Here is a 25,841-nt window from a genome sequence, read left to right on the forward strand (position 1 = left end):
AAATATCATGTTCGTTTATTTACGGATATTTGTATTTAATTATTTAGCGGACCGATAAGGTGGGTGCTTTACGTCGGGTTTTTCTTGCACGACAGAGTTCACGCATCAGATGGCTTGCACGTGCTATTAAGTCTCCGTATACCCCAATAGTGCGAAGACACCGCAAGAAGAAGCCCGACTCGCCTGTCATCCCTCAAGAGTCCACTCCTATCGTTGAAGAGGCACCTATCATTCCTCGAGAGTCCCCTCCCACCGTTCAAGAGGCCACTGTCATCCCTCAAGAGTCCACTCCTATCATTGAAGAGGCCCCTATCATTCCTCGAGAGTCCCCTCCCACCATTCAAGAGGCCACTGTCATCGTTGAAGAGGTCCCTCCCACCATTCAAGAGCCCGATTCACATGGCGTCATATGTAGGATTCTTGAGAAACCCTCTGATGTGCCGGACATGATGGATTCAAGTTGGCTCTCGTATGAGTTACCAGCCAGTACCATACCGGTATCTGAAGTGGAGAGGGAACAACTACCGGACACAATTCTGGATAACACCCTTTGGGCTAAGACCGCAGTTGATTTTTATCTACATGAGCGAAGCCAGGGGTGTTTCACTGACATATGCAAGCTCAATGATGATATCTATTTGTTGCTTGATCGGTCTTGGTGGGGCGTATTATTAGGGGTCGAAGACAATGGCTATTTCGATGGAGGGGTAAGTCTTATATTTTCTTATATTTTAATTTGATTATTTTTTGTAAATTTATGTAAGTTACTAATATATGTCTTTTTTGTAAAACAGCATATCGATGCGTGGGTGTCACGTCTTCTAATAATTAGGAAACTTAAGGAAAATAAAAGAAATACACGATATACAATTATGCCGACGTCTTTTAACGCCGTTCACTTGAAGAATCAACGAGATGAATCATTTGCGTTGGGCAATGGACAAGCTAAACTTTATCCTGCATGGTGGGAGGTCGATAAGGTTAGTGTTTATTTTAGATTGAGTTTAAAGGTATTCATAAATAAGTGCGCAAATGAATGAATTATTACTTATGATTACAGGTGTTTATCCCTGTTTTGGAACGTAACCATTGGCTTCTCGTCGAGCTTCAGATCCTATCCCTTAAGGCTATAGTATATGACAGCATGATAAATTACATATCATTGGCTGATTTAAGAGATATTATTAAGGGATGGAGCTCTTATTTGGCTAAATTCTTGGATGCGATAAATTATTGGACTCGTTCTGGAAACAAGAAGCCAAAGAAGCTCAATATTACAGTTAGCAGAGACGAGACCGCACCACAACAAACGAAAGGACCCAGAGGGGATTGTGGTCCTCTCGTATGCTTGGCGTTGGACCGTTTGATCATAGGAAGTATAAAGTATCTACCTCCCACCGATATAGATAGAGCTGCAGTAGGCTTGTGGTTTCGACATTATATGGCTAGATCGATATATACGAGACGCTGCCTACCTGCATCTGCGTTATAAAAATGTCCATAAACAATTGGTATGTTTATAGGCTTGTGGTTTGAAAATGTTTGGTTAAGTACCTAGAATTCAATAATTTGTTGTTTGTAGGTTTTAGATGTGTAGAAAGTGTTGTTTGAGCAAATGTTTGGTTTATGCAGGTTAATCTCAGAAGTGAGCTGCGTGAAAATGATGTATGGCTGCAAAGTTGATTCAATAGTAGAAGTGTTATTTTCTCTAATAATTATTGCTTATTTTTGATTGTTTAATTGATTTGTAAAAGGTGATTTGTAAAAGTTGATTTGTTTAATTGATGTTAACATAATTCTTATTTGTGCTTGTTTAATTGATTGAAATGTAATGGTTGATTTTGTTGATTTCAATCTGCATTATGTTGAAGGCAAAAAGTACTATTGCAATGCGAAATGAAAATCGCAACGAGGGAATCGCAACGCGAAATGAAAATCGCAACGCGAAATTAAATTCGCGTTGCGATTTTCATTTCGCATTGCGATTCCCTCGTTGCGATTTTCATTTCGCATTGCGAAATTAGCGTTGCGATTTTCATTTCGCATTGCGATTCTCTCGTTGCGATTTTCATTTCGCATTGCGATAGTAATTTCCGTGTTGCGATAGACATTAAGATGATTGCCTATTAAGTGATAACAACTGAACTGATCATAGCAATTTTCAAACTCAAGTTACTAATACATGCCTAACTGAAAATGTTAAAAGTTCACACATAAAATCTACATAATACAACATTTGCATTTAAAAATCACCTAAGTTAACAGTCCCAAAAGGTGAAGCCAGTTGTGATTGGGATTTTAAAGGTGATTGCGATTTTGATTGCCTTTTTCTTGACACCATATGAGCTTTGGATTTTGATGATGATCCATATTTTGGTAGAGGAAAAGATGATTGTGATGGCACTGGTGATCCACATGTCAACCTTGTATGACCACTTTCCTTGCACCGACTACATGTCGATCTCTTCTTCTCTTCACCCTTAGATGGTATACGATCGTGACTTTTTGGTCGGCCAGGTAGCCTTCTGTCCATGGCTGGTGGCAAAACTGTTTGTAAGTCATCTGGTATGTCCCACTCAGAAGGATGTGGAATAGGGTAGACAATCTCGGCATAAGTCTGTCGATATACTTCTGTAGTGTAGCAATCCATAGCGTATGTGCTTGAATCATCTTGGTTTAGATGAAGAGCAACTTTTATAACATGGCCACACGGATAACCAGATGTTTGCCATTTCATACAACTACACGTCCTTGCATTTAGATCGACAAGCCCATTTAAGTTATTATCCAGTACTTCAAACAAAGTGTTTGAACATGGTTCAACTCTCCATGACGTTGACTTCACAACACGTTTCGTTATCTTTTTTTTAGTCCATGGTGTAACACGATGTTCCAATGTTCCTGTAAATTTAAATAAATAATACTTAGTAAAATATATGATAAGTTACGAATTCAAAGAAATAATACCTTCATGGTTTTTTTTCTTGCAGTACCACTGTTGAATAGAGGCTCGAAAAAACTCCATTAACATAGTAATGGGTAATTTCCGGGAATGACGACTTAGAGAGTTGATTGATTCTGCACTATTAGACGTCATGAAACCATATCTTTCTCCAAGTTGATGTACTCTTGACCATCTTTCAAACCTGACATCTTCTAGTGTTTGAGCACACTGAGGCAAAACACGTCTTAAACAGTTTATATGCTTATTGAAATCCACTTCCCGATAAGCCTTTACAGCCTTCCAGTATGTCCATTTGTGCTTTTTTATACCAGCAGACCTTGATTTTAGATTTCTATACAAATGAACACCACAAAACCCATGAAAAGCATCTGGGAAACACCTTCTAACAGCGTTGTCAATTGAGTTTGCCCTATCGGATATGATTGTCAGATTGCTAATAGGACCTATGTAATCCCTAAGATGCCCCATAAACCATGTCCATGAATCAGAGGTTTCAGATTTGCCAACCCCGTAAGCTATTGGCAATATCTCATTGTTAGCATCCATGGCTACTGCTAATAAGTTTACTCTAAGGTATCGACCTTTCAAATGTGCTCCGTCAACTATAATAACTGGGCGCATGCAAGTAATAAACGAACGAATCTACAAAATAATATACACAAGAAATATAATCATTTAAATGTGAAATGCATGTAACTAACAGAAATGAGTCAACAGAATTATATTGATTTACTAACCGCAGCACCAATGGCGATAAACAGCAACTCAAAGCGTCCATCTCTATCTGTTTTGATATGAGTTACCGACCCAAGATTTTTCAGCTTTAAATTGTGACAATAAGCCGGCAGTTGGGCAAACGATGCTTCTGGCGACCCCCTCAACAATTTCAAGGCATAACATTTGGCTCTCCAAGCTTGAGAATATGATATACTAATCTTGAACCGAGCATTCATGTCAGTCATAATTTCATGTCCCCGATATACCCTGCCATTCAAAAACATTAACTCAGCCAGAAAACCACCCAAAACCTTTTTGTTTGCCTGTCTATGGTTAGGAAAAACTTGGGTTCTTGAACATGTATGTTTATCAATAAAAGTCCTAACTTTAAACATTTCGCAATCTTTTATCCTCTTTGCAATCATATGCCACGTACAGTTTTTGTCAATCATACACCTTGTTTCGAAACGATCTTTGCTTGATTTGTTAACTTTTAGTTGATAGCCATCTTCCACACATTTCGTATACAAAGCTATCTTCAAGTCTTCATTTGTATCAAAACAATCATCTTTCTTGATACGAATAACTTTTGTGTAACAATCAACTGCTTTATTTGCCAACTCTTCTTCCGGTAGCTGAAGTAATTCTGGCATATTCCAGTTATACTCTCGTGGCATTTTCTTTTCTTCGGGGACTTTTTCTTCTTCTTTTTCTTCTTCAAGATTATATGAATTACAGAATGGATGTTCAACATGTTCATTCACAGTCGTAACTTCCTCCTTATTATCATCAACAACATCTTCCTCGGCAACGGGTGTTTCATCATCAAAATTTTGGTATTGACCAATATCAAAATCATTACACGCAGGGTCTGTTTCTTCTTCTGAAACATCATCAAAATCCTAGTATTGACCAATATCAAAGTCCGGGTATTGACCAAGATCAAATTTCGAATACTGACTAGTACTCACAATTTTTTCTCTTGGCTCATCATCGTCTAATTGGTCAATACGAAAACCGGAATTTGGTGCTGAAAGTTGATTTGGATTTGGATTAGAGAAAGGTTGTGGGTTTTGAGACCCACTTAGTTGATTACTACCCGCTACTGACCCAACAATACTACTTCTAGGTTCAACAACATACAATGTAACATCATCACTTGAAACATTAATGTAAGCAATGAATCGTTCAACATCTTCATTGTCGGTTAACAAATAAACTTTACCATTTCTCTGATAAGATAGCCTAAATCCACTTAGGGGCTCTAAATTCAATTTCTTTGAAACACGTAACATTAGAGTTTCATAAGTTAACTTCTTTAATGACAGTTTTAGTTGAAGATTCATGGGTAAAGGCATATATTGTAAAACACCATGAACATTCTCCCATGACCCTCCAAAACACAAATCTATCCAAACATGATCAACATTAGATAATTTCATGGTTGTAAATTAATTTACTAAACAAACGAGATGCGAAACTAAGACCTGTTGCCGCATGGGGAAGGATGTCGTTGGATATAGGAACAGATGTCGCCGGAGAGAGTGATAGATGGAGATGGAATGAGTTACGATTTAGGGATTTAGGTTATGAGTTGTTGCTACTGCGTAGATATATACACAAAAAATTTGGCTTGCGAAACTAAAACCTGTTGCAAACTTTGAAACTCTCATTGCGATTCTGTATTATCTCGATGCGAAAGTCAGAATCGCGTTGCGAAAGGAAATCATTTGACCATCGCAATGCGAAATGCAAATCGCAACGACAGAATCGCAATGCGAAATGAAAAAGGAGTATATATGTTAACAAAACTTGCATTATGTGTATTTTATGTGTGCACTTTTAACATTTTCAGTTAGGCATGTATTAGTAACTTGAGTTTGAACATTGCTATGATCTGTTCAGTTGTTATCACTTATTAGACATTCATTTGACTATCGCAATGCGACAATGGCTATCGCAACGCGAAAATGGCGATCACAACGCAAAAATGGCTATCGCAACGCGAAATGGCTATCGCAACGACAAAATCGCAATGCGAAATGAAAATCGCATTGCGATTTTCTCGTTGCGATTTTCATTTCGCATTGCGATTTTCATTTCGCATTGCGATTCTCTCGTTGCGATAGTCAGTTTTGTGTTGCGATAGTCTGTTTTGCCTTCAACATAATACAGATTGAAAATCAACAAATCAACTATTACATTTCAACACAAATAAGAATTATGTACACATCAATTAAACAAATCAACATTTACAAATCATCTTTTACAAATCAATTAAACAATCAAAAAATAATAATAATTCTTATTTCTTCATCAATTATTGAATCAATGAATCAACAAATTTGTGACCCCGTACATCCATTTCACGCAGCTTACTTAAGGATTAACCTGCAGAAACCAAACATTTGCTCAAACAAGACTTCCTACACATCTAAAACCTACAAACAGCAAATTATTGAATTCTAGGTACTTAACCAAACATTTTAAAACCAAAAGGAGTATATATGTTAACAAAACTTGCATTTGACTTACCAATTAACAATGGACACTTTCATAACGCGGATGCAGGTAGGCAGCGTCTCGAATATATTGCTCTAGCCATATAATGCCGAAACCACAAGCCTACTGCAGTTCTATCTCTATCAGTGGGAGGTAAAAACTCTGTGCTTCCCGTCGTCAAACGCGCCAAGCAAAGGCATACGAGAGGACCACAATCCCCTCTGGCTCCCGGCGATTGCTGTGGCGCGGTCTCGTCTCTGACAACTGTGGCATTGAACTTCTTTGGCTTCTTGTGTCCAGAATGAGTCCAATAATTAATCCCATCCAAGAATTTAGCCAAATGAGAGCTCCATCCCTTGAAAATATCTCTCAAATCAGACAGTGATATGTAATTGATCATGCTGTCATACACTATTATCTTCAGGGATGGGAGCTGAAGTTGGACGAGAAGCCAGTGAAGACGTTCCAAAATAGGGATAAACACCTGCAATCATAAGTAATAATTCATTTATTTGCGCACTTATTTATGAACACCTTTAAAAAATTTTAAAAATAAACACTAACCTTATCGACCTCCCACCATGCAGGATAAAGTTTAGCTTGTCCATTGCCCAACGAAAATGATTCATCTCGTTGATTCTTCAAGTGAACTGCGTGAAAAGCCGCCGGCATTATTGTATATAGCGAATTTTTTTTATTTTTCCTAAGCTTCCTTATTATTAGTAGACGTGACACCCACGCATCGATATGTTGTTTTACAAAAAAATACATATATTAGTGAATTACATTAATTTTTAAACAAATTAATCAAAATCATATATAAGACAAATATAAGACTTACCTCCCCATCCAAATAGCCACTGTCTTCAACCCCTAATAGCACACCCCACCAAGACCGATCAAGCAATAAAAACATTTCATCGTTGAGTTTGCTGATGTCAGTGTAACACCCTTGGCTCCGCTCATGTAGATAAAAATCAACCGCGGTCTTAGCCCAAAGGGTATTATCCACAATTGTTTCCGGTAGTTGTCTCCTCTCCACTTCAGATACCGGAAGGGTACTAGCCGGTAACTCATACGAGAGCCAACTCTCATCCATCATGTCCGGAACCGGTGGGGGTTTCTCAATACTTCGATATATTACCCCATGTGAATCGGGCTCTGGAATGGTATGAGGGACCTCTTCAACGATGACAGTGGCCTCTTGAACGGTGGGGGGAATCTTGAGGGAGGATAGGGGCCTCTTGAACTATTGGAGGGGACTCTTGAGGGATGACCGGTGAGTCGGGCTTCTTCTTGCGGAGTCTTCGCACCATTGGGGTGAACGGATACGTAATAGCACGTCCACGCCGTCTGATGCGTGAACTCCGTCGTGCAAGGAAAACCCGACATAAAGCATCCACCTTATCAGGCCGCTAAAAAAATTAATACATAAATCAGTAAATAAACAGACATGATATTAAACAAAGACAAATATGTTTCAAACTAGCATTGTATTCACCCAAGTCATTATTCTATCATAGTTCACAAAATGCTCAGATAACATTCTAGAAGTAAGCACTTATATAAACATTTAAAAGGACAACATATATAAACATTCCAGAAGAAGAATAGTTTACTTTCGCAACACGAAACTTAAAATCGCAACACAAAAATGACTATCGCAACGCGGAAATGGCTATCGCAATGCGAAATGAAAATCGCAACGACAAAATCGCAATGCGAAATGAAATCGCAACGACAAAATCGCAACGCGAAACACAAATCGCATTGCGATTTTCATTTCGCGTTGCGATTTTGTCGTTGCGATTTCATTTCGCATTGCGATTTTGTCGTTGCGATTTTCATTTCGCATTGCGATAGCCATTTCCGCGTTGCGATAGTCATTTTCGTGTTGCGAAAGTAAACTATTCTTCTTATGCAAATTGAAACTTGAATGGATTGCATTACTTCAACCAAAAGACAAAAACAAAACCAAAAACAAATACTAACAAAAACAGTTTAGCAGTATTAGCAGCAACCGAATGAATTACGAGTATGAAAAATCTTAAACTTACCTCGTTGCGTAGAGTATGAACCTCATTCTGTAACGATGCTACCATCTCACGTAGAGCGGCTACCTCACCGCGTAATGTAGACACCTCAACACGCCATGCACCATCGTCTTTGCGTAAAGTACCGACCTCCTCACGCAAGGCATTGACCTCATCACGTAACTCCCCTAACTCATCCCGTTGAGGTGGAGGTGAAGAACAGGGGATAAACGTCGTGGCATCTTTGTCGGTCGCCTATCTTGCGGTGATGGTGGAGAAGAGGCTCGATGATGTGATAGAATAAGTGATGGATGTCGTTGTGGAGGTGTATAGTCGGGTCCATCAGATGATGGCTCTGGGTGAGGTGATAGCTCTGGGCGAGGTGATGGCTCCCGAAGTGGAGGCTGCTCATCAACCGTTCCATCAAAAAAACGCTTACTAGCTTGCCACCAATCAGTGGCAAGCTCAGCTTCCGTGGGTGTCAGCCTCTGTAGAGGAGTATTGGCCTCCTAACAATATAAAAGCTCAAACAAAGTTAAACGTGTACTAGTAATAACTTGTTTATAAACATATGGTAGTATTTATGTTAACTTACATTATTTATTGTCGTATACCGTAGTAAATCTTCCCATTGCAAGGTCCGTTTCCTCTTCCAGGAAATAGCCCTGGGAATATTATTTGAAGTTTTTATTGCATATGTCTTCATGGCGGGAAAGGCCTCAAATATCCAAATCTACAAACAATATAATAACAAACATTAGTAATTGTTAAATAATTACTTATAATTTTGGAAACATTATATAAAAATTCTTACCTTAAAGGCCCAAATAAAGCCTGTCAAAGTGTATTTGGAACCATCGCCATGCAAACTTTTTCGATCATCCAAGGCAGACGATAACTTATTCTATGTAGCTTTCCATTAATACGAGCCCCACAGAAACAGGTTCCACGCATTTAGGTCTTCTACCAATTTGATTAGATCATTTGGAATAGGTTGTCTGGCCTCTCTGCCTAAAAAGCCGGCATGCAAAAGAATTAGAAGGCATACTCGGACAACGTCGACGTCATCCATCCGAGTAAAACCATCTTTCTTATTCAATAATATCGTCAGGTCTTCCACGTGTAGATTCGGCCTCTCCAGCTCAGGAAAAACCTGGGATAACCATGATGGGCGGGTAATATGTCTAGTGTACTGACCTACATCATCGTGTCCGAAGCGTAGACCGGTGATTAAGCAAAACTCCTCCCGCCCAAAACATGTATACGCCGGTGGAAAATCAAACCATATCTCTTCATCACGACGTTGTATAGTATCTGGTAGATCCCTAGTCATGGTTTAAAGAAATAGGTGTGTCAACATCGCATCTCCACCAGGATGTTGTACTTTCAGCCATGGCCCGAAGCAAGTATCCTCAAATATTTTTCTTTGTGCATGTGAAAGCTTCGACGCAATTGTTTTGGCCAGGCTGACTTTATTTCTTAAGGTTAATTGAGCCGAATAAAAGTTCTACAAAAACAATAAACATACTAAGTTAGATATACCAAAAACTACACTGTGAAGATATACCAAAAACAATAATAAACATAAAGAGTAGTAGTTTATTTTTCAAACTTAAATTTGCAACACTGTGAATTTCTTATTTGTCTTTGTTTTTTGGTTGAAGTAATGCAATTCATTCAAGTTTCAATTTGCAGAAGAAGAATAGTTACTGAAAATGAAAATCGCAACACGAAAATGACTATCGCAACGCGAATTTGACTATCGCAACAAGAGAATCGCAACGCGAAACTAAAATCGCGTTGCGATTTTCATTTCGCGTTGCGATTCTCGGTTAATAATAAGCAATCTAAGTGAAATGGTTAATCTATTATTGAAATTACCAGTAAACTTATCATCAATTTCAATATGAAAAACCTAATAATAATGCAAAAATTTCAAAAAGAAAATAATTAAAAAAACTAACCCTCGTTAGTTGATTTGGTTAATTTTCCATTTCTAATTGTGAGGGTGGCTCTGAGAGATGGAGATAGACGGATTTCGCGGAGATGGGGACGGATTTCGTCGGAGATGGGTGAGAGAGTGAGAGATGGAGATGGGACTGAGTTGTGATTTTAGGTTTTAGGTTATGAGTTGCGATTACGGGATATACTGTGGACGGTTCAGTGTTCCAATATATTAATATTCGTGTTTGGAATTTAAAAATAAAATACTTGGCCAGGATACTAATGGCGCTTTGAAAATCGCATTGCGATTATGTATTATCGCGTTGCGAAAGTCAGAATCGCGTTGCGAAAGTTAGTATCTCGTTGCGATTTTGTATTATCGCATTGCGATAGTAAGTATCGCATTGCGATAGTCAGTATCGCATTACGATTTTCCCAATTCGCGTTGCGATTTACTTATTCGCATTGCGAATTGGGAAAATCGCAACGATACTGTAGACCATCGCAACGCGATTTCCAACTATCGCAACGCGAAATGCAACGCGAATTTGCGATAATGGAGATCGCGTTGCGAATTAGCGATCGCATTGCGATTTTGTTGGTCATTTTGGCAAATCCGAAAAAAGTTGGTTAAAATCGTATATTATAAGGCATTTTTGGTCACTGAGGCGATTTTCTCTTTTTATTATTAGTAGCACCACCATCACAAAGACGTCAGACATGCTAAATCATTATTAATAGTAGCACCACTGTCACAAAGACGTCAGACGTGCTAATTATCATTAATAGTAGCACCACCGTCACAAAGACGTCAAACATGCTAAATCATCATTAATAGTAACACCACCGTCATAAAGACGTTAGACATGCTAAATGCTACATTTTTATACCAATGATTCTCAATGCATTTACAATGGGCACTTTCTTTAAATCATTTATCATTTAGTTATCAGAATCTTTTCAAATATCATCACAATCAAGTATCATACATCATTCACTCATCAAAATCTTTTTAAATGTTAACAAAATAAAGTATGATACATTAAACACAAAGAAAATTTCCATCACATTCACATATTATTTAAATATTAAAATATTCATAAATACGAACATATCAAAATATCATATAAAAATTGTTGAACTATATTTTGATATAACAATTTAAGGCAAAATGTTTTTGGACTTGAATTTAATTTGTTCAAAGTTTTCAAAAAATAATTCAAAGTCTTTAAAGCTTGGAATTGAGCACAAAACGTTTTTCTGGACAAGTGGTACCGTTACTGTTCTTACAGTATCGATACCTAATTAACAATACTGATACTGTTCATATGGTACCGATACCAAAGGTAAGGTAAGTATCGATACTCACTAGGTAGTACCGATACTACCAACATTGCTCAAATTCCAGAATGTAAAAATGGTATCGATACCCAATGAGGTACCGATACTACTCTACATAGTAGTATCGATACCATTAAGCCCCAACGGCTAATAACAGCTAGTTAATTTAAATATAACAAAGGTAGTATCGAAACTCCCTTTAGGAGTATCGATACCCTCTGTTCTGGGAAGCTTTATTTTGCACGAAAATTGATCCCCCAACGGCTCCGAAACACTCTCAATGACTAGAAACGGCCACAAGAACATTCCAACATATAAAAACAAGTTGAGGAAACTTGAAGAAGGGTTAGAATACGTATTCAAGCATTCAAACACAAGAGAATAGCTTTTCACTCTTTATTCTAATTCTCTTGTAAATATTTTGTTCTTGTAAGCTAAATTTGTAAACACCTTACCTTGTAGAGGTTTTATTGTTTACTTTTTTTACCTTTTGTAAAGATGTTTTGGTTCTATCTTAGCCAACTTAAAAGATAGGGAGTTGTAAAGGTTATCTCTTTATCCTTGAAAAAGAAAGAAAAAATTAGTGAATTTGTTAGAAAATCCTTAGTGAGGAGTTAAGGTAGTGGATGTAGACTTGGTTGATAAGTCGAACCACTTTAAATCCTTATGCCAAATTTTTCTATCTTTTTCTCTCCTTACTCCCTAATTATTTTTTTCAATTAACCCCATTTGCACATTTTTTGTTGTTAAATTATTTATCTTCAAATCCTAACAAAAATACATTGGGCAGTTCATACCTGAAATCATTCATAAGAAATCATCAAACAAAATAATATGAAATATAATAAAACAGATTAAAATGAATTTCTTTTCAAGTCATTCGAGGTTGACTCATCGTAATTCTTCCTCATGTCATACTTATATAGAGTAAGTAAAATGCACTTACCTGATAACACCTCAATAATAACCTTACTTAGCGTTTCTAGCTTCACTCTTGAACTTTTTCTTTACCTTTAACCTTTCTTTGATCATGATCTTCACGTTCGTAATTTATACATCACATACATTCCAAAGCATATATTAGTATTTTACTAACATAAGCAAAACCTAGTGGTAAAATTCATAAAAAATTCTATCAATACTTATTCGATATTAAACCCATTTCAACACGTCAGTGCTAACCATAACACTTAAATATAACTTCAATCATCTTAACATTCATGTCAACTAATAACTCAATTAATCCTTTCAAATTTCATCATTTAACCATTAAAATGAATTCTTTTAGAATTCTTCTCAACATTTATAATTCATTAATGTTGGGTTATGGGGTCCAGCGATCACTCTTAGGGATTCTATTGTGTATGGGCGGTGCTTGACAGCCCAACCTGCCGAGGCCCACGTGTGCCTTGCGAAGCCCCTAGGCCCGCCCGCAACACGCTATAGATGCGGGGCTCTGCAATGCCGTGGTGAATTGTGGGGGGTGCCCAACAAGAATCCACCTTAGCTTGGGGAAAACCAGTGATCACCCGCTACAAAGATATGAAGTTAAAATGACCCACCTACTTATCACCAATTAGTTTTAAGAAGGAATGGTGATCATTCGCTTCAGAACTCTATAGTTAAGTGTGCGTGAACCAGAGTAATCCAAGGATGGGTGACCCACTGGGAAGTTGTTCGAAAATTGAATGACTCGATCCTAATAAGTGGTATCAAAGTAGGTTGCAGGTTCGATCCCCCAAGTGTCGATGGGGGTAATTGTTGGGTTATAGGGTCCAGCGATCACCCTTAGGGATTCTATCGTGTAGGGGCGTGATATCAGGTGCTTGGAACCAGAGTAATCCAAGGATGGGTGACCCACTTGGAAGTTGTTCAAAAATTGAATGACTCGATCTTAACAATTAAAAATGGTCCCTTGCCATTTAAATTCAATTCTAAGCATAAAAAATATACTCAAACATTCTAATCAAACATTTAAACATTACTCTTCAACTTCTAATCCATTTACACTTCAATTCTAAAATTTTCATATTATGACAACTTGCACTACCTTTAAAGAATCATTATTATATATTGATCTACACATTGTAATTTAATTTCGTTTCTTCCATTGGAAACTAAACTCGAACAAGAATCTAACCATATAAATTAATCCTTCTAATTCAACTTGTACAATTTATAGTGAATTTTCTATTCCAATTTTCAGAATCTGTTTTGAGCATAATATGCTGACATATTTTTTGACCTATCATCGATCAAAAATCCGTATATTTCATTATACAATTCGAAATTGATCCCCGTTTGTTTTAAACAAAACTAAATGGACATAAAAACACAACGATATAAAAGTAATCTACTAATCATTTTTTATATAATTTCTAGTGATTTTTTAAACCTACTGCTAGATTCAAAAATCTAAATTGTTTTCATTATTTAGCATCCTTAATATCTTCTTCAATTCTTACAACTTGCATCTTGATCCTTCATAATTTTTTACTTTATTCAAATTAATCCCCAACATTCCAGCATTGTAAAAAATATATTCAATTCAATACCTTCACAATTGCATAATTGTAATTCAATCCATTATTTCCTAATCCATTAGAATTCAGCCATCACACTTTACCAAATTTGCAATTTGATCTTAAATCAATATTCTAATTTTAAATTCTATACCCAAATATTAAATTTCAACATTGAATTCTCATAATTGAAAATTTTCACTTCAAGGTCTCATAATTCCCAAAAATTGAAAAATAGTCCTTTTACTTTAACTACTTCCAAATTGGTCCAAATAGATTTATAAAGCTTACATATTCATCCATTCATAAATTCTAAACTCAAAATAATTTTCCACAAAATTTTCCCTAACTATCTTGGCCGAACCTAATTAAGAAATTAGGGTGTACTTTTCATCCAATTTCAAGCATGATTTTAACCTCCTATGATTAAACTCATGTAATTCTAAGCATTCAACCATCAAATTCAATCAAAATTCAACCAATTGTCCATGAACCCTTGCTATGCTGAAACTTATATATGTAATTCCAATCAATTTTACTCTTCACATAAGCTTGAAAATAAATATAAAACCTTAATAACATAAAAATCAAGCTTTAAATCACCAAAATCAAAACTTGTTCTTCATCCACCCAAATCATGAAATTCATCATCCAAGCATGATTTTCATGAAATAATTATACCAAATGATAAATAATTTCAAGTAGATTAATTCTCTATCTAATAGCTTAACCAAAAAATCAACAATGAAAGCTTTATAATCAAATTAAAAAATTCTCCCTTACCTACAATGAAGGTCACGGCCAAAGCTTGAAGAAAGCTGAAAATTCTAGCTATTTCTCTCATAATTATCATGATACACATGGCTTTATAATAATTAAATGAATTTAAAATTCATTTATAATTAATTTACCATTTTACCATTAATGAAATTTGATAATTTCATCTATGTCACTTCAGGACATCATCCTTTACATCATCATATCTATAACAAAAATATCAAGATCATGATTTTCTATGTTTTCCCTTGTAATTTTCAAAAATTACAAACTAGTCACTTAAATCTGACGATTCATATTTAACATAAAAAAAATTATCTCAAATCCAATTATCGACAGTTAATCCTTCCAAATTAAGATATGGAAATGACATTTTTAACCTTACCTTATCATCCTTCAAAATATCTCAAAAATCCGATTCGATCTGATTATCCGAATTTTTCTCGAACTTTATCACTTTATAGTTTTAAATACAAAATCCGTACGAAAAATTAAATTTCAAAAAATACTATTGAGGGTGAACTATTCATTTACGGGATCATGTTACATAACTTTTTAAAATTACACTTTGATCCCTAAATTTTTCCCAAATTTATACTTTGACTACTAAACCTTAGAAATGTAAACGGTCACTAGATGGAATTTTTGGGTATTACAATTTCAAAGTTGGAAGTGTACTATTTTCATGTCAAAATCCAAAAATAAAACCCCTTGCTCTTTTGTAGAAGGATGTGAGGTGGAACACTAAATTCCTTCTTATTATAACCTCTTGAAGAAGTTGCTTAAACTCTTCGAGAGTCTTCTTTTATGCGTCAAAAAGTTAACCAACTATATTGGCTTCATCTTTGAATGACGCAAACATAGTCACCTTCACTTTCTTTTCGTCGACCATATTTTTCTCCATAGCTTCAACTTTGACTTGTTTCTCTTCAAAATCAATATCAGAGGCAATAGGCGGTGTTGCCTTCTACCACCGCTTATTCGACGGACGATGTTACAATTGTAGTTTCTGAATTTTGAGTCTCTTTGATTATGGATTGGGTATAAAATGATTCAAAAGTGGAAGGTAAAGAAAGAGAAAATTTAAAAATTGGTATTGGATTTGAAAATTGAAGGTAAGGGAAAGGGAAGACGATGATTAAAATAGGGAGTGATAAGAAGAAATGGAGGCGGCGTTAATAGGAGATAAAGGGAATTATTATTAGTTATTATATCACTTTGTAATTGGATACCATCCTTTATTCTTCACTTATAAACATTATTACTTTTAGCAATTTATTAATAATTTGATTTAATCATTCTTTTAAATTTAAATAAGGACCAAATTGATAAGAATTTTAAATATTGAAGATTTATTAATTTATTTTAAATTTAAGTCAATTTGATATATTGTGTTAGTTTGAGAATTAAAATTATTATTATACCAATGATTAAAATAAAATAAAATAAAATAAAATATTAGGTGTGATTTTGAGAAAGAAGTAATTAGATAATTAAAATAGAACGGGCGAATAGATGAATGACCAAATAGAGAAATTAACTTTAATTATTTTAAGAATTCAAGAGCTTTGGTACCCGTGAGTCAAATTTATATATACACACGCCTACCTTGGAAGATTTTGTAAGATTGTTGATATTCACAAACAATCAACTAAATGGACTAAATCCAAACATTTAATTTCACAAGTTTTCTATTCAATAATAATAATAATAATAATAATAAATTCACAACTTTCACAGCAAAATAATGAAAGGGTTTGCATGAAAAATTGAAAATTAAAATGATTAGGGCTATTGAAAGGTACTACTTTATTATTGAGTCATTTAATTATTAAAAGTTATAAAATAATCATTTAATTATTGAGTGTTGCTTTTTTAGGTCCCTCATCTATTAAAACTTATAAAATAGTCACTCGACTATTCATATGTTTTAAACTCATTCTTTTATTTGTTAAAAAATGTTGGTCATCATAGCAGAATGTTAACATGCTAATTAAAATTTGATAGTAGTTTGACATTTTAGGATTAAATTTTATCATATCCGAATCAACAGATTAATATCCAACTCATATTGTCATCAATATTTTAATGTAAAAGGATGAGTTTGAAATATATTAATAGTTGGATAACCATTTTATAACTTTTAATAATCAAGAAATTTAACAAAATAATACCTTATAATCAAAGAATCATTATAACTTTTAATAATCTATGACTTAACAAAGTAGTACCCTATAATAGAGGACCATATGCATAGTTTACCTAATTTAAAATGATGTGGGTGTGGTAAAAATTTGAGAGCGTATAAAAGGAGAAAAAAGAAAGCATATAGTGTTTGTTGGGAGTAGGGCTTTAGTCTCTTTGATTGACACTCTGCTCCACATAAAAGAGAGGGCAGCAGACTTTGCATCTCTGCCCCTTTTTACTCGTTTGCTTACCTTACCTTTGCTTTCTTCTCTCTCTCTCTTCCCTTTCATCAAAGTAAGTCTGGGGTTTTCTTCTTTAATCCTTATATATTTTTGTTTATACGTTGGATTCTTGATTTTGAAGATTTTTTTTTTTAAGAGTTTTTTTATACGTTGAACGAGTTAAGCAGGAATAAGGGAAGGCTGATTTATATGATGGGGGAGAGGATCCCACCAGGGAGTTACTTTCAGTATCCGCCTTCTGGAGTCCTTGCTTCCCCTCATAGGGCTTCTTCTCTTCCTACGGATCGTGAAAGGTTAGTTTTTTCATCTTCTTTATTTAAATACTTTTAATAAATTAAAGCTCCTTTTTTTTGTTCTTTTGGGGAAGTTTCACTCCAATATTTGATGGGATATTTTTTTTATTGATGTAACAATTAGAGCTTTCTTTGTTCTGATTGATATGGTTTCTCAAAGTTGGTTTAAGGAAAAGCTTTAACCTTTTCTGTTTCTATCTTGTTGTTTTGGTATGAGTGATTGTTTTAAGGAAGAAGGTTCCGTTTTCTAATTGATGGTTATGTTTTCTTCATGTTGATGCTCTTATTTCATATTCTATTTTATCTTAGATACATGTCTTACTGTGAATCATTGTTATATTCATTGTTACCTCACAATCAACTATGGCAGATATTTCGCTGAATTATGGACAGAGAAACAGAAATTGGTACCTTTCACTCAAGTTCTGCCTCTATGTACCAGGCTTCTTAATCAAGGTTATTGAATTTTCCTTTTCTTTTCATTTTTCTGCAATATAATATTCATTAGCAAGTTCTGAAACTGCTTGTGATTTTTTTTTTGGTTGAATGGAAAACACTCTAATAGTAAAACTTTCTGTAAGGATATATCTCAAGGATGCCTAAACCTGCCATCTATATTATTGTTCTAACTAATGTAAATTTCACTCCTCTAGATTTTACTTTAGATTTATCTTTATGAGCACACTGTTGGTTTGTTCCTTCTGAGAATAAACCACACATGATGAAATAAACACAGTGATTGTCAATGACGTTGAACTGAAATTGTAAGCGAATAACAGCGTAACACTATCTGTCCACCTAGTTAACCTTTATAATCCTAAACTAGCAACATGTTATTTTAAATTATTACAGCTTGAAGTGTTCTTAGACTAGATGGTTCTTGAAAATTAAAACAAGTAAACTGGAGGGCATGCCACCAGAGGGTTCTACCAAAAGATGTATCCCATGCCACAAATAAACTCCAAATATCCATTTTTACCATTGAGACCGTTTTGACAACATATTGAGTGTTTTATTATTTCTAATTTAACTGCAGAGATCAGAAGGGTCTCAGGACTTACTCCTAGTTTTGTGGATCATGAGAGAATTGAGCATGATAGTCCTTTCAGGTCATTGGGTCAACATCCCAATGGGAGACAGATGGATTTGGAGGGATGGTCTGTAATGCAAACAGAGGTATTGCAGTTTAATGGTTATAAACATACCAAATTGTTTTTAGAATAACTTTTATATCAAACTTTGCAATTGCTTATCAGGTTAGTAAATTTCAATATACTTGTTGTTGGCCCCCAATGTGATATATTTTTACACCGAAATAATGTGTTTCTCATTAAATGTTAAATGAAAGTAAAATGAAATTCTTTTAATGTGATTATCTTGTTTCAGGAAAATGGGCACATGCAACAAGTTGCTCCAATTCAAGCTGCATCAATGGGTTGGCCTGGTTTGCCAAGAGCCCCAACAACACCTATTGTAAAGAGAGTTGTTAGACTTGATGTACCTGTCGATAAATATCCAAATGTAAGTTATCTTGAAAATTATAAGTTTTCATTTTCTTCTTTTTTAAGATAATAGTTCTGACTAAGTTCTTGCAGTATAATTTTGTTGGCCGAATCTTGGGACCACGAGGGAACTCCCTAAAGAGAGTTGAAGCTATGACAGAGTGTAGGGTGTACATAAGAGGCAAGGGTTCTGTCAAGGATTCTGTAAAGGTATAGTCAATCATTTTAATTCTTTTATTTCCAACATGTAATTTTGGTAAAAGTGTGCAGTTGAGTCTTGAGATACTTCTTGTTCAGGCAAGTATTTTCTACTTTCTCTTGAAAATTGGAGTGTGGCTGGTTGTTGAGCGAGGCTTAGGAGTATAATATCCTGCCCCCACCCCATATTTTCCCTCTTGATCCATCTTCTGCTGGAATTTTAAATTGTAGGCGATGAGAATTGATCTAGTTTCAAATTTGCTGGTAATCTGCATATCCATTTACATTTGATGTACTCTGCATCCAATATTTGTATCATGTTTATTTGGGCTCCGTTAAGAATTTTTGCTGTTTATCCATTGTTTTTATTTCATATTTATTTTGTGTTTTTGACTTTTCTATTACAACAAAATCAAAAGGTAAAAGCAACAAACAAATGGAACCTCAATCTTTTACATTTTTGTGCTGGTAACTACTGTGATCAATCAATGCAGTGATCATCTTTACTAAAAGTAACTTGTTCTGCTTCACTTGTTTTAAATTCTCAATCTGGCTGTTGACTTTTCTACAGGAAGAGAAGCTGAAAGATAAACCTGGATATGAACACCTTAATGAGCCATTGCATGTGTTGGTGGAGGCTGAATTTCCCGAGGACATGGTAAATTCTCGATTGGAGTATGCTGTTGCAATACTAGAAAACCTTCTGAAGCCTGTGGTATGAACAAAAAGCAATTTGTGATAATTTTATGTTACCCTTCCATTTCTGTTCTCTAACCCCTCATCCACCATTGCCAGGATGAATCCTTGGATGGCTACAAGAAACAGCAGCTTAGGGAGTTGGCTTTGCTAAATGGTACCTTAAGGGAAGAGAGTCCGAGTATGAGCCCAAGCATGAGTCCTAGTATGTCGCCCTTTAACAGTACAGGAATGAAGAGGGCGAAGACGGGCAGATGACCGTAGACACATGACGATAAATCTGTGTCCTGTTGGCTTGCTGCACATACCGTCGCTTGAAATTATGACGATAGCTTAGGGAGGCTGAGTTAGGAAGAGCTAAGTCAAACTCCTTTGAGCTTTGGGCAATCTCCGATGATCCCTCTTTCATGCATTATTCATTCCCCATAAGGTTTGACGTCTCTACTTCATTAGTTAAAATAACCTATTTCCCCTAATTGTTTTAGCCATGTTCTTCTGATGTGCTCCAACATTCTTTGTACCGACAATCTTGCATTATTTCTTGCATATATCTACATATGTGTGCCCTTCTTAATAAGATATAATCATTGTATTGCCTATTGTCTTAATAGTAAGTATCCTCTCAATATCTTGTTTATTTTACATGCCTCTAGGTGTATAACTTGAATGTTTTAAATGTTCTCGTTATGTTCCCATTCATCTAACAAATTGGTTATACTTACGGCATCTTCTAACGGAAAAAAGGTTATTTCTAGAATTCATGTTTGCCTTATTGCAAGGTATAATCAAATATGCAATGCATACCGGTGAATCTTTGGCATAGCATGATTTGTAATATAAAATTATTACAAATCATACGATAATTGCCTCAACAATAATGAAACAAAACGTACATAGCAGTCTCCGAATCCACATATCTGATAATTTAAATCTTGATTTTAATGTAAACTAAATCAAGTTAAAAAAATGAGATGGTAGAACAATAGCATACTGCATAAGCTAGGAGATAACTTATCACTTAAAGCATTTGGCATCCAAGAGAGGTTCTCCCTAAAAAAGCTCACAATCTTCAATCATCTGATTCTCCTGCGCCCTCTATGCTTCGTCTTAGATGTCAACTTTCTTCCATTCATAGAGTTCCATATCGTAGCACTCGTCAATCACAAATTGAGGAATCTCTTGCCCACGGAAAAGCCATACCCCCTTCACCTTGAATGGAGGCTCAGCTCCACTCACCAACATTTTCCCAAAAGCATACTTTCGTGCCAAAGCTCCAATCATTCGTGACTAATGAGACTGTATTCTCCTCATTGTACATGTAGTCACAAAACCAGAGTATCCCTCAGGATCGTACATGTCCCAGAATCCTGAAATAAGCAGGAAATAAGTATCAGAAATCACAGCTCAAGGATTATATAAGTGTTGCAACGAAAACAACAGGTCTATTCCTTTAATTTCAACCTCACAAAAATTGGTCTTTGTGTTAGAATAAAGCCTCTTCCAGTCACCCAGTATCATCGGAGGCAGCAAACCAAGAGGATTTTTTGGTTTGGGCTTTGGTGCCTCTTACTCCCCAGCGGCTTCTGCCTTTGCTGGCTGTTTCTCAACCTCCTTTTCTGCTTCTTTCTTAGGTTCATCCTTGGCTTTGGGTTTTGTTTCTTTTGGCTGGACAGCAGGCTTCTTTGAAGGAACAGTTGGCACAGACACTGCCTGCTTCACTTCACCAAGAAACTTCTTGACATTTGGCTGGTTAACCATGGTCCATAAGTACCTCTCAACATAAGGGAACTCTGAGGTAAAACTCTTGGTCATGATCTCAGAGAAGCCCAAGTAGAGGTTGCATGTCATGATAACGTCAGCAAGGGTGACTATATGTCCAACAAGAAATGTGTTGGAAGCAAGATGAGCAATGGCATTGCTCTCAAATACAGGACCCTCAGGTGTTTCCAACACAGGAACCTAAAGTCAGAGATATCCTTTCAGTGAATGATCTAGAAAAAAAAAGGTTACATTACATATAAAAAGGATTTTTCTCTAGTTTCAAACTATTTATAAGCATGGTTACCTTCCCCAAAGGGTTCATCTTGAGGAATTCAGGAGTCTTATTTGAGATACCCATCTCAAAGTTCTCAACCAGTCTGACCTCCACACCAGAATATTCAGCGGCAATGAGTGCCTTATAGGCATTTTTGTTTGGTTTTCCTGCATGCAAGACCTACAAGTAATTCAAACACACTACACTAGCAAGAAGAACCAGATACCACAGCCAATCCCTACAAAAGATTATACTACTAATCCAGTAAAAACCCTGAAAATGACAGTTTTTAATAAATTCCTTTAAATTTATATCGTTTTACATCCTAAACTACTTGAAGCAGCTAACATCTCCATCTACATACACACTTAAGCTAATTGACTATAACCTCTGCCCATCTATCCTTCTGCTGGTCAATGGATCCCAATTTAAATAGAAGGCGGTAAAGTTAAAATCATTTTTAATGCTTATTAACATCTACAAATCCATCAACTATCCCATTGATTTATGAGTGTAATTATATAAAATATGTTCCATCTTCAACTTCCTATGTAATGCAGAATGCATAATAGCTACTTAGAAGAATTTCCCTTTCGAATTTCACTTAAATAATTTGACCATATTGCAAACGTACTAAATGTGGAAGGACTGTATTGCAAACGGTCGGTTACGTCGGGGAACATATTGCAAACGGACTAAATGTGGGAGGATTGTATTGCAATTTTTAAAAGTTAGGGACCTTAATGAAAGATTTAGAAAAGTGCAGTGACCATTACTATACTTTACCCTAAAATATTTTGTTTATGGAAAAAATATAAAATGGGTAAATTGTTATAATTTTCTGTAATTGATCCGTGTCTCAGTCCCTTGGAAAAGACGAGGACTCCCCCGCTATTCTCATTTTCTATCTTCATCCTCAACTCTTATGGCGAGGAGGCCGGACGAGGAATACGACTACTTGTTCAAGGTTGTATTAATAGGCGATTCCGGCGTGGGAAAATCTAATTTGCTTTCTCGATTTACTCGGAACGAGTTTTGCTTAGAATCTAAATCTACCATCGGCGTCGAATTCGCCACCCGCACTCTCCAAGTAATAAATATCCCCTTTTTTCTGCTTTTATTTAGTTATTTATTCGTGTTTCTGTAATGAACTGTAATTTTAGGTTCTATTAGATGATTGGATTTAGATCTACTATTTCCCTTTCTAGACATGCGTCAGATCTGATTCCTTGGCTTTTTAATTTGAATTTCTACTGTTTTTCAATGTTTTTACCAGTTATATTTTAGATTGGGCCAATCAGCGATAATTTTAATTGAAAATGGATCAGATTTGTCCTGATTTTGATAATCTTTTGTGAATACGGTTGAATTGTGTTGAATCAACGAGATAAGTGAGCAAAAATGTAAAATTTTCTCATTGATTGCGATGGATTTGATGGACGACTATCTAGATGTGAATTTAAAAGTAAGATAGATACAATGCCTAACTGGGCTAGGCATAGTAAATAAACAAAACTGATTATATCGAGAGAGAGAGAGAGAGACGTAGATCGGCTCAGACAATTAGTTTTACACCTTTTTAGATAGTTAGATGAGGAAAATAGACTGTAGAAATTAATAGTAGTAAATGAGAAGATATTCACAAGAAAAAATAATAATATCACTTATTCAACGACATAGTTATAAATTAAAACTTATGTTTTTATCTTTTTAAAATACATATTCATGTTGAATCTTGACTAATTTAGTTGAATGGTGGCATAGTGAAACAAAAATTTTCAGATTTATATTTCCAAAAATAGCATAGGGGAATAAAGAAACACACGATCCCATGAGTTTAACTTCTCTCAAACTGGGTGGCAACTGCCGAGTTTGTCATCGGTTATCTGCACTAATTTGGGGGATGATTAAAGGCCTTAAGAAAATGTTGTGCTAAACTTATTTACCAATGATCTTTTTAATTCTCTTATTTACATCACTGGTAAAAATTGGAAATGTTATTAGAACTGATCTAATATCAAGAACTTTAGATTTTAGGCTTTTTGTTTCTGTTGTCGGAAGAGTTGGTCCCTTTAGAGAGAGCATATTAAGTATGTCTGTTTCTTGAAGAAAGCCTCGAATGTGTTTTCGGTCTTTCTGCCTGCCTCCTTTTTTGCATGTGCTTTCAGGTAAATGTTGTCAATGTGCCTTGTGTCAGGTCGAGGGAAGGACTGTGAAAGCTCAAATATGGGACACTGCTGGTCAGGAACGGTACAGAGCAATAACCAGTGCTTACTATAGAGGTGCTCTTGGAGCTCTACTGGTCTATGATGTTACCAAGCCAACGACATTTGAAAACGTGAGCCGATGGCTGAAGGAGCTCAGGGACCATGCGGATTCTAATATTGTAATCATGATGATTGGGAACAAGACTGATCTGAAGCATCTCCGAGCAGTTGCCACAGAAGATGGTCAAAGCTATGCCGAGAAAGAAGGCCTTTCGTTTATCGAGACATCTGCACTAGAAGCAACAAATGTTGAGAAGGCTTTCCAGACCATTCTCTCCGAAATATATCGCAAAATCAGTAAGAAGTCACTTTCTTCTGATGAGCCAGCAGCCGCTAGTATTAAAGAAGGGAAAACCATTGATGTTGGAGCACCAGAGGCCAACACGAAAAGTGCTTGCTGCTCATCATCTTGAACATGATCTTTAATTCATTAATCTTTTTTGTGTATTTAATGTGTGTTAACTTCATGTTGCTTTGATTGAAATTGAGGATTCTATTTTGAAGATTTATCATTATTATTACTATTACTCATTTTTTGGTGTCATTACAAGCATTTGAACCATTCATGTTCTTGTGTCGTTGCAAATTATTGATGATTTTGATACGGCTGCAATTGCCTTTGCCTCCTGACATGCTCTAAGAACATGTAGTGATGGCAGACAAATACTACGTTTCCTTGATAATGATGTTAGGCTTTGCTTGGTATGGAGGATAAAATTGAAGAAATATCGAAAATTTTGTTAATTAGATGGTTAAGATTCGAAGTAAGAAAATGATTATAGATCTTGCAAAAAAATGGTTTGGAAATCCGATTTCTAAAGTTTGCTTTTGAAGGATGAAAATGAAAAAAAAAATGTAAAATCCGTCAATCAGAAGTTTAAGATTTTAAGTGAGAAAGTGTATCAATTTCAACTACGAGGAAGGTACACAAATGGTCATCGATTGTATGACAATGCTCTATTAAGTTTTTCAACTATTAAAAGTTACAACATGGTCTTATGACTATAGAGTGTTGTTTTGTTGAGTCCATCGGCTATTAGAAGATGGTTAATGTGGTTGTTTACTAGCCACAAACGATATTCCTCTATTTGATCGGCTGTCCTTTTTTGTTTTTGTTGGCCTCCTGGGGTTATCTAGGGCTTTTATCTGACTAATTTGGTTGATTCGTGATGTACATATGATTTTAATGGGTGACGTTTCCGACGAAAATTTTCTGCATATACAAGGAATTAAACTCGAGACCTTTATTTAAACAGTTATAGTTATTTGTTGGCATAATCCAAAATTTATCTATATTAATGAGGAAAAGTATATTTTTAAAATAATAATCAAGAGGTTATTAAAGAAATTGAGTTTTGAACCCAATTCTAATGGCAAGAATCTAATATTAACAAGTCCTTTTCAATCATACCCTCCCTCGCCTCTTTGGACAAATCGTAAATATATTCCAGGACTTTCTTTTTCTTCTAACCTATTCGATAAATATCTAGTTATTCGATAGGGAAAGGGCTTAAACAATGAATTGCATTACAAATTGTAAACATATTACATAATTTGCTTAATAAAAGGCCCTTTTACCTAAAAACTATCCAATAAAAACATATTTTTTTGTTCTTACAT

General features: G+C 35.5%; 2 protein-coding genes and 1 pseudogene across 3 annotated transcripts; 2 read left to right on the plus strand and 1 right to left on the minus strand.

Moving 5' to 3' along the window:
- The first annotated feature begins 17,121 nt into the window (after window positions 1-17,121).
- Window positions 17,122-20,561, plus strand: LOC120173927 (KH domain-containing protein At1g09660/At1g09670-like). Of its 2 annotated transcripts, none has more exons than XM_039180962.1 (8): window positions 17,122-17,282; window positions 17,395-17,523; window positions 17,894-17,979; window positions 18,560-18,699; window positions 18,910-19,044; window positions 19,119-19,235; window positions 19,795-19,938; window positions 20,019-20,561. In XM_039180962.1, the coding sequence occupies exons 2-8, from the start codon at window positions 17,420-17,422 to the stop codon at window positions 20,175-20,177; spliced, it is 885 nt and encodes a 294-aa protein (XP_039036893.1). In that variant the 5' UTR covers window positions 17,122-17,282; window positions 17,395-17,419; the 3' UTR covers window positions 20,178-20,561. The 2 variants fall into 2 exon arrangements, with proteins under 2 accessions (XP_039036893.1, XP_039036892.1); XM_039180961.1 differs by having other exon boundaries at window positions 17,398-17,523.
- A 372-nt stretch (window positions 20,562-20,933) lies between these two features.
- Window positions 20,934-22,310, minus strand: LOC120173943 (annotated as a pseudogene).
- Window positions 22,311-22,823: 513 nt separating this feature from the next.
- Window positions 22,824-24,719, plus strand: LOC120173919 (ras-related protein RABA2a). Its single transcript, XM_039180953.1, has 2 exons — window positions 22,824-23,044; window positions 24,152-24,719. The coding sequence occupies exons 1-2, from the start codon at window positions 22,880-22,882 to the stop codon at window positions 24,632-24,634; spliced, it is 648 nt and encodes a 215-aa protein (XP_039036884.1). The 5' UTR covers window positions 22,824-22,879; the 3' UTR covers window positions 24,635-24,719.
- Window positions 24,720-25,841: the final 1,122 nt, after the last annotated feature.

Source organism: Hibiscus syriacus, unplaced genomic scaffold (genome assembly GCF_006381635.1).
Source record: "Hibiscus syriacus cultivar Baekdansim isolate YM2019G1 unplaced genomic scaffold, ASM638163v2 tig00111993_pilon, whole genome shotgun sequence".
In the NCBI taxonomy this organism is placed as follows: Eukaryota; Viridiplantae; Streptophyta; class Magnoliopsida; order Malvales; family Malvaceae; genus Hibiscus; species Hibiscus syriacus.

Coding starts and splice junctions, on each gene's coding strand:
- LOC120173927 (XM_039180962.1), top strand. CDS start 17,420: ATGATGGGGGAGAGGATCCCACCAGGGAGTTACTTTCAGTATCCGCCT. Junction 17,980..18,559: donor TACCAGGCTTCTTAATCAAG/GTTATTGAATTT, acceptor ATTTAACTGCAG/AGATCAGAAGGGTCTCAGGA. Junction 19,939..20,018: donor AAAACCTTCTGAAGCCTGTG/GTATGAACAAAA, acceptor CACCATTGCCAG/GATGAATCCTTGGATGGCTA.
- LOC120173919 (XM_039180953.1), top strand. CDS start 22,880: ATGGCGAGGAGGCCGGACGAGGAATACGACTACTTGTTCAAGGTTGTA. Junction 23,045..24,151: donor TCGCCACCCGCACTCTCCAA/GTAATAAATATC, acceptor GCCTTGTGTCAG/GTCGAGGGAAGGACTGTGAA.